The 13,590-nt window shown below is 42.5% G+C and overlaps 1 protein-coding gene across 1 annotated transcript in view; it reads left to right on the top strand.

The window, feature by feature from the left end:
* Positions 1-13,590, top strand: part of ARHGAP20 (Rho GTPase activating protein 20) — a gene marked incomplete at both ends in the record, with an annotated part of 89,274 nt that overhangs the window by 46,255 nt on the left and 29,429 nt on the right. The window contains one exon of the mRNA XM_084249812.1: positions 11,121-11,285. Coding sequence (XP_084105938.1) covers positions 11,121-11,285 — 165 coding nt within the window. The remainder of the gene's footprint in view (positions 1-11,120; positions 11,286-13,590) is intronic.

Below are 13,590 nucleotides of genomic sequence, written 5' to 3'. Positions count from 1 at the left end.
GATGGATGATGTCATGCCAGCTATGTGAAAAATGACTTAAAATGTGGTTTGGTTTTAGTTGAGCTGTCAATTTTTATTTTGCCTTGCTTTTAGTGTGTGAGTTTCACGCTTCGCATGCACCAGCAGTTATTTATAAGTATTGCATTTTTACTAACATCTTTAAGGACTTTGGCTACAATAGAAATGAAGACATTGGCTGGTTGGCATGGCTTTATGGGCACTGTGATTAATCTCCGTGATTCGAACATGACACCAAAGAAATTTTGAGAATGATGAGAGCATTTTTAATGTGCTTCTGACACGATTGGTTCCCCGTGGCTGGTGTCCAGTGGTGCTTCGATGTTTCTTATTTTATGTTTCACTTCAGTTTGGATTTTCATGCAGCAAACATTTGTTACACGTATGCTAGGCTTTTGTTTCGTTAAGAGCAAAATGGAAGGGGTTAGAATTCCAAAACCGTGCTGGCTCTTCCAGCACCTGCTTTTGCACCTGTGCACATGCCCCAGTCTGAGAGAGTCTGTCAGTTTGGGCAAGAGGGCAGTTGGCTTGGGTTATTTCCAATAGCTCTGCCTTTTTTTTTTTTTTTTTTTCTTTGTGGAATGCTTTGATCACTGGTGCTGCTGTGAACTAAGTTGCCTGAAGTCAGGTGTTCATCTGTCTGGATTCTCCTCCTGCATTTCTATTTAGGAGCACGGATGGGAGAGCATGCCAGGAAGAGTGGTGTGGGCATAAAGGTGGGACTGCGGTCTGCAGTAAGGTAGAAAACAGAAGTAAAGAATTAAATGGGCCAGTCTCTCCTCCAGAGAGTGAGTTACTGGGTGCCGGGAACGGTAGTAATCTTCAGGCAAAGGCAGGAAAGACCTCTCTCTCCCACCCACACTTGAGCTGGGTACTCCTCCAGCTGACAAGTGTTAGGGCCCATGTGACTGGGCTCAGGAGACAGGAACACAAAGCATCCCAGGCTTCTCAGGAGTGATTCAAGGCTTCCCCGTGCGAGGTAGCTTTAAGAGACATTGTTCTTGAAAACTGAAGCAGACTGGCTGCCACAGAAAAGGCCTCGCTCCTTTCCTCTGTAACCTATTAACTGATTCTTACTCCAGCACCGGCTTTAGGAAACACTGTAGTGTTTGCTCAAAGTCACTGCTGTGGAGTTCAAGGAGTCTCTGAAGGAAGATACTTTAGCACAGTGGGGGAGAAGCTTCTGGGAAATATGAAAATATCTGCTCTAATTATGTGATAGCTTTTATGTTCCATCCAATTTAGTTGTTTTATCTGTTATACTGAGAGAGTATTGTTAAAAGCTTTGGGCTAGCTCTGCCAAAGAGCCAACACCATTGTGTTAGTGCTTTCTTGGCTCTGGAAACTTCTATTGTATGTTCTGTTTGATTTGATATCTTTTTAACTTTTTTTTTCCCCACAAAAAAATTGAAATTGGTTTTGAACAAGGTAGATAATGACTGCAGAGTCATTTACCATCAATATCAAGGTTGATGTTCTCCAAACTGGAATCCTTTCTTCGTGAATGCCCACCAGAATCATTCATCTTGGGGTCCCTGGTGACCCCCATGTTGCTGGGGCCAATGGTCATATCATCTTCTGGCCTTTTCTGAGGCGCTGGACACCCAGCCTCGCCCTTCTTCCCTGGGTGTCTGCGCTGTTTCCAAACAGGCAGCTCCGTGCGCCTTTGCTTCTTGCTCCTCCTTTCTCTGCTTCCGGCTGTGCGTGTGCCCCGGGGTTAGCACCTGAGCCTGGTCTCCACTCCCCGCTGACGGGCCCCTTCCTGGGCTTCAGCCTTCCCTCCAAGGCGTCCGTAGGTGACTCAGGTGTCACATGTGCAAAAAAAATAAGCCAAAAAGAAAAAGAAAAATACCGGATGGTCTCACTCATAGCAGGAATCTAGAAAACCTGAATAAGGGACCAGTAAAAAGACTAATTATAATAAAGAAAAAATCAAAATCAACAAGTAACTATAAACCAGAGACACACTACGGGTCGGGGGGGAGGAGAGGAGGGATTGGGGTCAAAATAAGGGGGGTGCAGTTGTCTGGGGAATATAACCAAAATGAAAATGCATACATTGTGCAAAAATGAAAAATGATGTAAGAATTATATGAAATAAAATATTTTAAAAAAGTTGATATTTAATGTGAGTGAGGATTGAGCTGAACATTTTATTCTGTCTTCCAATTCAGTTACATCTATGAAAAGTTTTCCCATTTCAGGTGATTTTATCTTTGTCAATTAATAAAATTGCCTCAAAGCTGCACTTACTTGGGTAAAAAAACCAACCAACCAACCCCTTTGACATACATCCAGAGGAGAACTATTTCTCACCCCCCCATAGCTATTGAGTCACCATTATTTCTCACGTAAGACATTTCAAAAAGGCCTTTAATGAGCTTTTACTTGAGGAGTTTTAGGCAACTCGTACTTGTGATTTTCAGCTTTCGTTAATCAAGCATTTATTAAACATGCTTCCACATTTATTGCCCTCCCTTCTCTTGACCTGCCGTTTCTCTGCTCAAACCTTCCCCTCTTCCTGTCTCACTCAGAGTAAAGGTGAACTTTTTTCAAGGTCCCGGGGTTCTTTACTGCCATGAATCGCTCTTAGTGGACTAGGAGCAAATGTTAATGTCTGAGTTATTCTTAGGGGCATATTGTTTGTAAGTAGGGAATATTGTTTGGAATTTCAAAATGAAAGTTAAACTTTCATCAAATAGTTTGTCCATCTCAATATAGGAGAACAGCACATTGGATTAAAATATTCGTTCAATACTCAACTTTGTATTTAGTACCCATAATAAAAATTATCTGCTCCTGAATTTCCTAAGTGATTTGAAGTAAATTTGTCAAAAACAAGAATGTACATACAAGTTTATTTCTAAACTTACAATGGACTTTTTCTTCAAAACACTTCTACCAACTCATTAGCATGATTTTCTTTAAAAACAGTTGTTTTTGTGGAGGTTTTATTACATAGAAGAACTGGGGTGCATGCCAGAGATGTGGGGGTGAGAGGATTCACCAGAGACAGAGGGGGGAGCAGAACAGAGGATCTACTGAGATACACTGCAATGGGGAGCAGTGGGCGACACAGGAGAGGTCTGCTCCGCCATATGTGGGTCAGCTCCCTGGCCTGGGACCGAACTCAGGCCACCTTGGTGATCGACCTCAGTGCTGCGCCACTTTGTCTTAACCCCTAGGCCTCCAGGGAGGCCCTAAAAACACTTCTTAGGGCAAATATTTATGACATAGTTCTGCCTTACTCTGAATTGTTTTTGTGTAGGTATTCTGGTAAAAATATCAGTTAAAGGCTCTTGTCACGGCTATGTCTTATCAATTGAGTAGGAATCAACTAACTGAATCAATTTATCTGTGTATCACCCTGAATGTTGACACTTGTGGAGTAAGTGAGCTGGAGGTAGTAGAGACCTTAGGTCACTAACAACCTTGAGTAAACTGCCTTCATAACTTTCTAATTTTGTAGCTATAATAACAGATGATATTTTCAACATTCACAGACCCAGGCCTTATAGATAGAACTGCCTTGGTCAGGTATTATCCTTGTGTTCCTTGCAATGTGCTACTGCATAACTATCACCTAAACCAAACTGCTCAAAGCACTGGGGTGCCCAATCAGTACTGGTGACAGGCTTCTTCCATCACTGAGCCAGCAAACAAACTTGAGGCCTGTCACACAGACATCACTGCACATACAAATTTCCTTGAATAGCTTAAAATATCTTTGGCATTCTTAGTGATTCACTAAGATGATCCCAACCAATTTCACTTAATGGATGATTAAGATATTCAGTATTTTTAAATCAACTGGCCACACAAGCCAGTTTTGGTTTGGTGGTTTCTCTGGTCTTTAGCTGGAATCTATCTGTTCCAACTCATTCTTTCATAATAAAGTAGAGCTATTTTTCTGGAAGAGCTGCCATTTTCACTAGCGTATTTGAAGTTCTGAGACTTAGGTTTTTCACTAAGTGGGTTTACGTTACTGTATGGTTTGCATATAAGTGTTCCTCTGTTCTCAGAGACAGTGTCATCGGTCTTCTTCCCTTTCTCCTGGGAAAGTCTTGTCCAGGGCTTGTGCTCAGTACATCCCTAAGGGGGACTATAGAGTGACCTCTCTATCAAGGTCATGAAGAAGGAATGTCCCATGCTCCCTGCAAAAGCACCGGCTCTTCGTGTGGGGTTTGCTTTCTCTCTCTCTCTCTGCTGGTGTTAGCACTGTCCTGGGCTGTGTTCCTTAGTAGCATGTTGGAATTCTGACTAGGACAGGAGACAGGAGCCACCTGCCATATCACTTTGCCTTGGTGCTGGTGTGGAAGTGGAAGTAGGGATATGTGCTGCCTCCCACCCCTCAGCTTACACGCCCTGTATGCAGTTTTCCTGCTCATCAGAATGTTGTCTTATCTGGATAATGGCTGTTGCAACATAACTGAGTTTTCCCAGGTTTTATTCCATCAATAAGATCGTTTTCTTTGCCAAAAATGTGTTTTTAATATTGAGATATTTGGAGACAGTCATGAACACCTAGTGAATAGACCTTTATTGCTGAATAAAGTAGCATTTAGTTGTTGCTAGAAGTTTATGTAGCTTCACTTCAGTAGTCATCTCTGTTCTAAATTACTTCTAGACAAATGTTCTCTTTAGGGTTCGCCAGAGTTACCTTTATACAGACAATGTGGGGAGTCCTAACCTGATATATCATCATAACCAAGTAGAGAAAAACAGATGCTCAAACTCTACTGCTGCATCCATGAGCTGGGCTTACCTTATAGACAGTGCATGTGCCGTGATTGTTGCTAGTGGATATCAGAAGATAGAATTGGCAGAAGTGTGTAGCACAGGTTGAAGAAGAGGGAGAAGTAAATAAAGCCCATAGATTCTATTTTAAGGACAGGTTCTGAGGACCTAGATTTAGGAAATTTTACTTACAATATCCTTAAGACATAGTAAGTGATTATGTGTGGGGAAGAGTAAGGTAGGGGCCACATACATTGCCGGTAGGAATGCAAAAGAGCGTGGCTATGGTGCAGAAATACTTGGCAGTTCCTCAGTAACTTAAACGTTGAACTGCAGCGTGATCCAGCGAGATTGCTCATGGGTATGTGCGCGAAAGAAAAATCATTTCAAACAAAAAAATATGTACCTGAATTTTACAGCAGTGCTGCTCACTGTAGCCAAAAAATAAAAGTAACCCAAATGCCGATGAGCTAATGACCGGGTAACCAGGGGGCCATGTCCATACAGTAGAATGGGAGAGACCAGCAGGAGCAAAGGGGGACAGCCGCAGGCTAGGCCGGGGGGAGGCGTGTTTAAAAGCTTGATGCTGAGGGAAAGAAGCCAGATGCAGGAGGCCATCTGTGATGTGGAATATCCGGATAGGCAGGTCCATAGATACAGGTTGTCAGTTGCCAGGGACTGGGTAGAGCTGGGAGTGGGGAGCAATGTTGAATAGGGTCAGATTTTCTTTTTGGGGTGATGAAAATATTCAGGAACTAGGTATTGATGATGGCAACACAGCACTGGGAAAACACTAAATGCTACTGAAATACATTTTTAGATAATGAGAGTGAAATTGTCTCTTTATGTATATTTTGCCCTAATTTTTAAAACCGCTCAAAAATCAAGTGAGTCAAAATAAGAGGTAACCCTAGTGCAAGAATCACAGACTTCAGTGTTTTCAGGTCCCTGGCAGGTGCAGTAAAGAGAAAAGAGGTAGCAGGTAGGGAATGTGGTGAGCTGGGCGTGCACATCAGATGTTTTTGAAAACTCGATGTGGGCCAAACAAAACACGACCATGGGCTGCGGTTTTCCAACCTCGGCTACACTGCGAACTGGACGGTAGTGGTGAGCTCGGTCCAGCAGGGAGCTGCCGTGTGACTAGATATGAAAGTCCGCATCAGTGGAAGATAAAGCTAACTTGTTTATTACCCGCCTCTTCCCCGGTTAGCATTATGCCAGCACGTAGAGGTGCTCAGCAAACACGCATTCGTTGGCTGGATCAAGATGTGGTCCATATACACCATGGAATATTACTCAGCTTTCAAAAAAGATAAACACATGCCATTTGCAGCAACATAGATGGCGCTGGAAGGGATCATGCTCAGCGAAATAAGCCAGAAAGAAAAAGGAAAATACCGGATGGTCTCACTCATAGCAGGAATCTAGAAAACTTAAATAAGGGACCAGGAAAAAGAATAACTATAAGAAAGAAAATATCAAAATCAACAAACAACTATGAACCAGAGACACTCTCTGGGGGGTGGGGGGCGGGGAGGGGAGGGATTGGGGTCAAAATAAGGGGGTCGCAATTGTATGGGGAATATAAAAATAAAATTTATTTTAAAAAATAAATAAATAAATAAGAAAGAAAAATAGAGAAAAATAAGTAAGTGAATGAAGACTGGGCATAAGTCCGTGTTCTCTTTATTGGTCAGTTCTGTCTCCCTCTCATCACCATCTCCCTCCCCCCGCCACTAATCATTTGCAGTTTTTCATGTTTATTTTTAATATCTTTTTTTTAAAAGATTTATTTATTTATACAAGCACTGGGTACAGTCAGAAGCGCGGGAGGGTGAGAGGATTCACCAGAGCCAGAGCGGGGAGCAGAGCAGGCAGAAGGACCGAAGTACACTGCTGAGGGGAGCAGCAGGCGGCAGGAGACTGGTGGCCGGGGATCGAGCCTGCGCTACAGAGACTGCAGTCAGCTTCGCAGCTCAGCGTTCAACCGCTGCGCCACCAGGGGAGGCCCTATTTTTAATATCTCTTAAATGTGCTTTCTTCTACACCTTCTATCCTTTTCTCCTTGCCAGCACAGGTCCGTATTTTCTTGCCTAGGTTTAGCACAGTAATACCCAAAGATCTTCTGCCCTCTAAACTTGTCTGCTTTTCTCTAACATATTACAAAACACGCTCTCCTGCTTAAGATCTTTCAGTGCTTCCAGGTCAAGTCCAGAGGTAGCAGGAAAGACATCGTGCTCAGGCAGGCCCCATGCTCGTCTGCTGCCCTTCTTCCTAGGCCCTTATTGCCCAGGCCTCTCTGGGCTGCCACTGCCTTTCAGCCTCCACTGGCTCATCCATCCGTGAGACTTCCTCCAAGAAGCTTCCCTAGTCCAGCAAGGCTCAGATAGGGGCTCCTGTTTTGTTTGGTTTTTTTTAATATAATTTTATTTTTATATTCCCCATACAATTGCGGCCCCCTTATTTTGACCCCAATCCCTCCCCTTCCTGCCCTTCACCCCTCATAGAATGTCTCTAGTTCATAGTTGTTTGTTGATTTTGACTTTTACTTTCTTATAGTTACTCATTTTCCTGGCCCCTTCTTTAAGTTTTCTAGATTCCTGCTACGAGTGAGACCATCCGGTATTTTTCTTCTTCTTTCTGGCTTATTTCGCTGAGCATGATCCCTTCCAGCTCCATCCATGTTGCTGCAAATTGCATGTGTTTATCTTTTTTGAATGCTGAGTAATATTCCATGGTGTATATGTACCACATCTTCTTGATCCAGTCATCTATTTTTGGGCATTTGGGTTGTTTCCAAAGCTTAGCTATTGCAAATAGAGCTGCTATAAACATAGGGGTGCAGGTGCTCTTTGGAATGGATGTTTCTGTGTCCTTTGGGTAAATACCTAGGAGTGGAATTGCTGGATCATATGGAAGCTCTATGTTTAGTAGGTCCAGAAATCTCCACACAGCTCTCCATAGCGGTTGGACCAGTTTGCACTCCCACCAGCAGTGCAGGAGAGTTCCTTTTTCTCCACCTCCTCGCCAACATTTGTTGTTGCTAGTTTTTTTAGCATGTGCCATTCTCACTGGTGTAAGATGGTATCTCATGGTAGTTTTGATTTGCATTTCCCTGATTACAAGTGATGTTGAACATTTTTTCATATGCCTGTTGGCCATTTGCATTTCCTCTTCAGAGAAGTTTCTTTTTAGCTCTTCTGCCCATTTTTTGACAGGATTATTTTCTTTGTTTTTGTGGAGTCTCATCAGCTCTTTGCAGATTTTTGTCATCAGTCCTTTATCATTAGTGTTGTGTGCAAAAATGTTCTCCCAGTCGGTGGGGTTTCTCTTTGTTTTGGTTATTGTCTCTTTTGCTGTGCAGAAGCTCTTTAATTTGATGTAGTCCCAGCTGTTTATCTTTGCCTTCACTATCACTGCTTTGGGTGATGTGTCTGTAAAGATGTCTTTGATGTGCATATCACGTAGTGTTTCGCCTATTTTTCCTTCTATGTACTTTATGGTTTCAGGTCTTATGTCTAGTTCTTTAATCCATTTTGAGTTGGTTTTTGTGTATGGTGTGAGGTAGTGGTCAAGCTCCATTCTTTTGCATGTAGTGACCCAGTTTTCCCAGCACCATTTATTGAACAAACTCTTTGCTCCAATGCATAGTCTTTGCTCCTTTGTCAAAGATTTGTTGACCATAAATCTTTCCTTTGTACTTAGCTCGTAGGTTGTCATTGCTTACTCTCTGTGTGCCCTACCACATCACTAAAACCCCTGGGGCCAGGGGCCACGTGTGTCCCCAGTGCCTGGCACAAGGCAGGCACCAGCAGAAGTAGCACCTGTCACTATTACCAACAGTTACTTAGTTATCTGGCAAACATATGCCAGGCTCTGAGGTTATCAAGGTCCTACTTGTTTTCATGATCTCTAATTGATTACCGCTTATAAACATAGACACATCTAAAAAGTCTGAATTTTAGTTCATGTTCTTTGTGATTGAAGAAGCAACACCATCTCTAAAACTGTATCTACAAGTGGACTCACTTGTGGAATGAGTCTTAGTAACAAATATTAGGAGACAGTTGCTGTGGCCAAGTTTCATTAAAGGTAATACCTAGATTTAGTAAAAAGTGATTAAGATCCTTTTTGCCTTTCATAATGGATTCACAACCCTATTTGAAAATGGAATGTTAATATATAAGAAAAAGGCAGCAGGTTAATTCTTAAACTCTGCTTGCATTTGTAATATCATTTTAGAGCTCTGTGAATTATAACTTGTAAATCCTAATGAGGCTATATCAAGAGGCTAACTAGAAGGTTATAATCTTATCCTCTTACCCATTTCCATACTCTAAGAGACTAAAATAAACACATCTGTATTGCACTCAGAATAAAAATAAACACTTCAGAGTCACATAATTGAGAAATACATTTTTAAGTAGGAAACACTGATTAAGATTGTAGTTTTAAAAAACATAAAGCTTTTTTTTGTTTTTGTTTCCTGCTACAAAAGATTTTTTTTTCCTTTTAAATGATGTGAGTGCTGAGATGTTTGTTTCTACTCTAGAGTACTGGGTGGATGTTGGTTGTTTTTAAAACCAATGTTTAGCTTGCTAAGCCTGCCATACTTATATGTAGATCTTTAAAACGACAAACTATAGACATGTACGTTGATAAATCCACACTGAAAATAAATGTTAACCTCATTGTGGCATCTTCCCCGTACCACCATCAACTCTACTTTGGAATTGCTTTTTTAACCTAATTAACCTTTGGCCTAGCTAACCCCCCAAATTTCCCTAATTATTTATTATTTTAGATTAGCCTTTATAGCATTTAGACATGTTAGAAGTATTTAAATCATGGATTAGCAAATTATGCTTCAGACAGGGTGGCTGTTTTTGTTAATAAAGTTCTGTTGGATCAGAGCCACACCTATTCATTTATGACTTGTCTGTGGCTGATTTGGGGATAGAGAGGCAGAGAGAAGAGCTTGACAATAGAGATAGCGTGGGCCCCAAACACCTATTATTGCCAGACCCTTTGAGTAAGAGTTTGAGGATCCAAGTTTAAACCATCCTGCCATCTAACAGTTTGTCAATTTAATTTTAAAAATAACTACCTTTTGATTATAATGATAAGCCATTAGATGATATATTAGAATATTATTCAATAAAGGAATAGATTATGATAAATTTAGCATGTGGAGTACCAGGTGTCTCATACACGGGAGTACGTGCTGGTTCCATGCCAGAGCAGGCAAAAGTAACCTTCAGGGGGTGGGGGGGAATCGCTGTTGCCTTGGAGTAATGGGGTAGGGGTTGATTATTTTAAGTTTCAGGGATTTGGGAGCTGATCAAGGAAAATGATGAGATCTTTGGGCAGAGTTGCATGAGAAGGGACACCCCCACAGCATGAGGCTGCCTGGAGGCTAATGGCTACAGGGCTCCTACCCCACAGGGGAGCAGGCCAGGGAACTCCTGGGAGAAAGTGGTCTCAGAGTGGGCATCTCTGGCATGACCTACCACCGGGAGCAACATAGATGGCATTGCTTAGTAGCACCTCAGGGGTTCTCTGAGTCAGAGCCCTCCAACCGGCAGTGGTAACTCAGAGTCTGTTAACCCACAAGACTCTATCTTAGCAACAGCTGGTCTGTGCTGGGTGCAGTTTTGTGGAGTGTGCAAAGCAAGCAGCTACACATGGCTGAAAATCTGTGTTCGGACTCTTTTGAAAATAATTAGGTAGGTAAAAATTTGAGTGTGACACCCTTAGACTTTGGAACTAGAGGGTCGCAAGGACACAATTAACAGTCCAGGAGCCAATGCATGATGCAGCATCAGCTAATTTATAGAACAACTGAGAAGGTGATAATAGGAAATCTTCTGGAGTGATGATCATGTTCCAGATCTTGATAAGGGTTGAGGTTACACAGGTGAATGCTTTTGTCATGACTCAGTGACTATTACCTAAGATTTGTGCAATGCATTGTGCCTACATTTTTAGAAACAAAAAATAAATATTGAACTCCAGTTAATGATACCCAGGCTGAAGTATTTAAGAGGAAATAGACTGTGGTAAACCCTTGACATGCGGAAAGTAGACTGGATAGAATAGGTAGCTGGGTGGGTGTACGTATGCTAAAGCAAGGATGGTAAAATCTAGGTTGGTGTGTCCATGTGTTTATTACAAGATGTTCAACTGTGCTTAATGTTGGAGATTTTTTTCCTAGTGAAATGTTCCAGAGATAGGCAGGAATCTACTGTTCCATTTTAAAAAATGACAACAGTTTTTATTTCTTGACCAACAATAAGCTATAATTTTATAGAAACTCAATCCTGTATTTGATCACCTTACTGAGGCATTGTGGTGTCTCCCTGCAGGGAGAGTCCTTCTGCTGGTGTGGACACCTGCGCCTTCCTGTCCACGTTCGCCGGCTCCAGCAGGACCCTGCTGATTGACGGCCGGGTAGAGCTCAGAAGGGGCCTACAGAGGCAGGAGCGGCACCTCTTTTTGTTCAATGATCTGTTCGTTGTGGCCAAAATCAAGTAAGTATACTGTGCGCTCTTGTTATATAGTGTTGCATTTTCACTGGCAAAGGCAACCTTTCTACCCAGTGCTTAGCTATTTCTATAGCTAATATCTCAAGTGATGGTATGTTTGTTTTGGTGTTTTAAAAGTGCCTCCTTTGTTTATTCATACAAAAAAGTGTTCATTTCTTCCCGCTCTGTACCATGCCTGGAATAAATGTAGGGGATACAGTGGAGAACAGGTCACCTACAGTCCCTCCTTCCTTGGAGCTTGTGTTCTAATGTGTGTGGGAAAATTACAGACTCTGAATAGTCTGTAAGGAACGTAGGGCCAGGGGAGCAGGTATTTTAATAAATCCAGTCCCCTCAAAGAGAATTTTAGTTGCTAGAGAATAGTAACACTTTTTCTACTCTCTGTACTCTCACACCTGAATTATGCCCTGTCATAAATAAGACATGGGGTGGCCAAGTACTGATATTGCAGACACTTATTAATGAGTGGATTAATAACAATGGCAACCTGACATTTATGGGGATCTTAGCATTTGTTAGACATTATTCAAAGACTTTAACTTTTGTAACTATAGATCAGGTCAACATTATTTTCCTCCTTGTGCAGAATAAATGATGCTCAGAGATGTGCAGTGAGTTTTCTCACCACAAGTTCAGACATTACCTCTTAGGTCCATCTTATTCCAGAGTCTGTGCTTTCAACCAGTATGCGGTCTCTGTCTCTGTTAATGACCCGTTTTCTTACAGACTTCATAGAAGAGTCTTTGGCCATTTAGTTCAGATTTTTTTTAACCAACTAAATCAGTCTTTTGCGATGAGTAAAAGGATCTGACTGAATACTCCTATAGTAAGAAAGGGTATTGATGCTTAGTGAACTGGTCATATATTTCTTAAAAATTAGAGGCATAGATAAAACTCTTTCTTAACATGCTGGGGGTTTCCTTTAGGAAAACGTCTATTTACTTTCCGGTAAGTATACACATGAGGTTGGCGCTCTCAACGCATTTTTTAGCGCCCAGCATGGTGCCGTTCACGCACACACATGGTGCTCTAGGTTGCTCATCCTTCCTAAGGGAAGCTTCACGCTCACCCCCCAACACAAACGTCTCGCCCCCTCTCCCGGCCCCCTGCTCTGGCTCTATGCGTTGGGCTGCGCTTGATGCCTGACAGAAATGGGGCTGTGGAGCATTTGTCCTTCCATGGCTGGTTTCTTTCATTTAGCACAGTGTCCTCCAGGTTCACCTCTGTTTTCACTTACCACAGGATTTCCTCCTTTTATCCGACAGACTAAAGCTGCATTGTGTGTGTTTGCCACATTTTCAGCAGCGCCTTGGTCTTTGTCTCAGGGGTCTTGGCACTTTATTAATCTAGGATGAGAATCCTTGGGGTGACTATTCCCCAGGTCAGCCCATATGAAGTATCTGACCTGGTGTCCGAAAAATCTACTAGAGAGAGGGCTACGGCAGACAACACAAAATGTGTGAGAACAGATCTGGAAACATCTTTCCTCCTAAGAGATTTCTTGTTTCCATTTTTTTTAAAGATTTATTTATGCATACAGGATCTGGGGTGCAGGCCAGAGATGTGGGGAGGGGTGAGAGGATTCACCAGAGGCAGACCGGGGAACAGAACAGGCAGACTGACTGAAATACACTGCTGAGGGGAGCAGCGGGCGAGACAGGAGAGGTCTGCTGCGCCATGTGGGTATCTCCCTGGCTGGGGATCATACTCGGCTGCAGTGGCTGCGGATAGCTTCATAGCGCTGTGTCTTAACCACTTATGCCACCAGGGAGGCCCCTTGTTTCCGTTTTATATCACCTGAATATTGCTGAAGATAGTTGCCTTCATGAAGTAAGACTTTATCTCTAATTAAAATGTTTCATTAAAAAAAAAAAAAACTCAAGATTCACAGCCAGAGGGTGAAAGTGTGGAGATGAAGTGCAGACAACGCCCCAAGTCTCAGGCCCTTCTCACTGGCATCAGAACACCCTCGGGGAGTGCGTGGGTCTTCCCCTCATGCTGGCCCTGCTGTCTTTGTGCAGGTGTTTTAAGGGGCACTTCCCCAGGAAGTATCTTTGATTTCATTTTAGCTTTTTGTGCCTTCACAGCTAGTTCTGCATGATAGGAACTCCTGGGCTATTGGGTATTCTCTGTCTTCTTCCCAGATCCCTAACATTTAAGTATCAGGTCCTTTATAAGCATTAAATCTGTGAATTAGGTGAAGAGGTTAGATCGTTTCGGTATCAGTGTTCTGGGGATTCACAGAAATTGCCAAAAAAGCAATTTCAGCAGATAACCTTCCGATTGCCCA

Source organism: Talpa europaea (assembly GCF_964194135.1).
Source record: "Talpa europaea genome assembly, chromosome: 12".
Taxonomy (NCBI): domain Eukaryota; kingdom Metazoa; phylum Chordata; class Mammalia; order Eulipotyphla; family Talpidae; genus Talpa; species Talpa europaea.
Note: the sequence above shows the minus strand (reverse complement) of the source record. Positions and strands in the feature narration are given on the sequence as shown.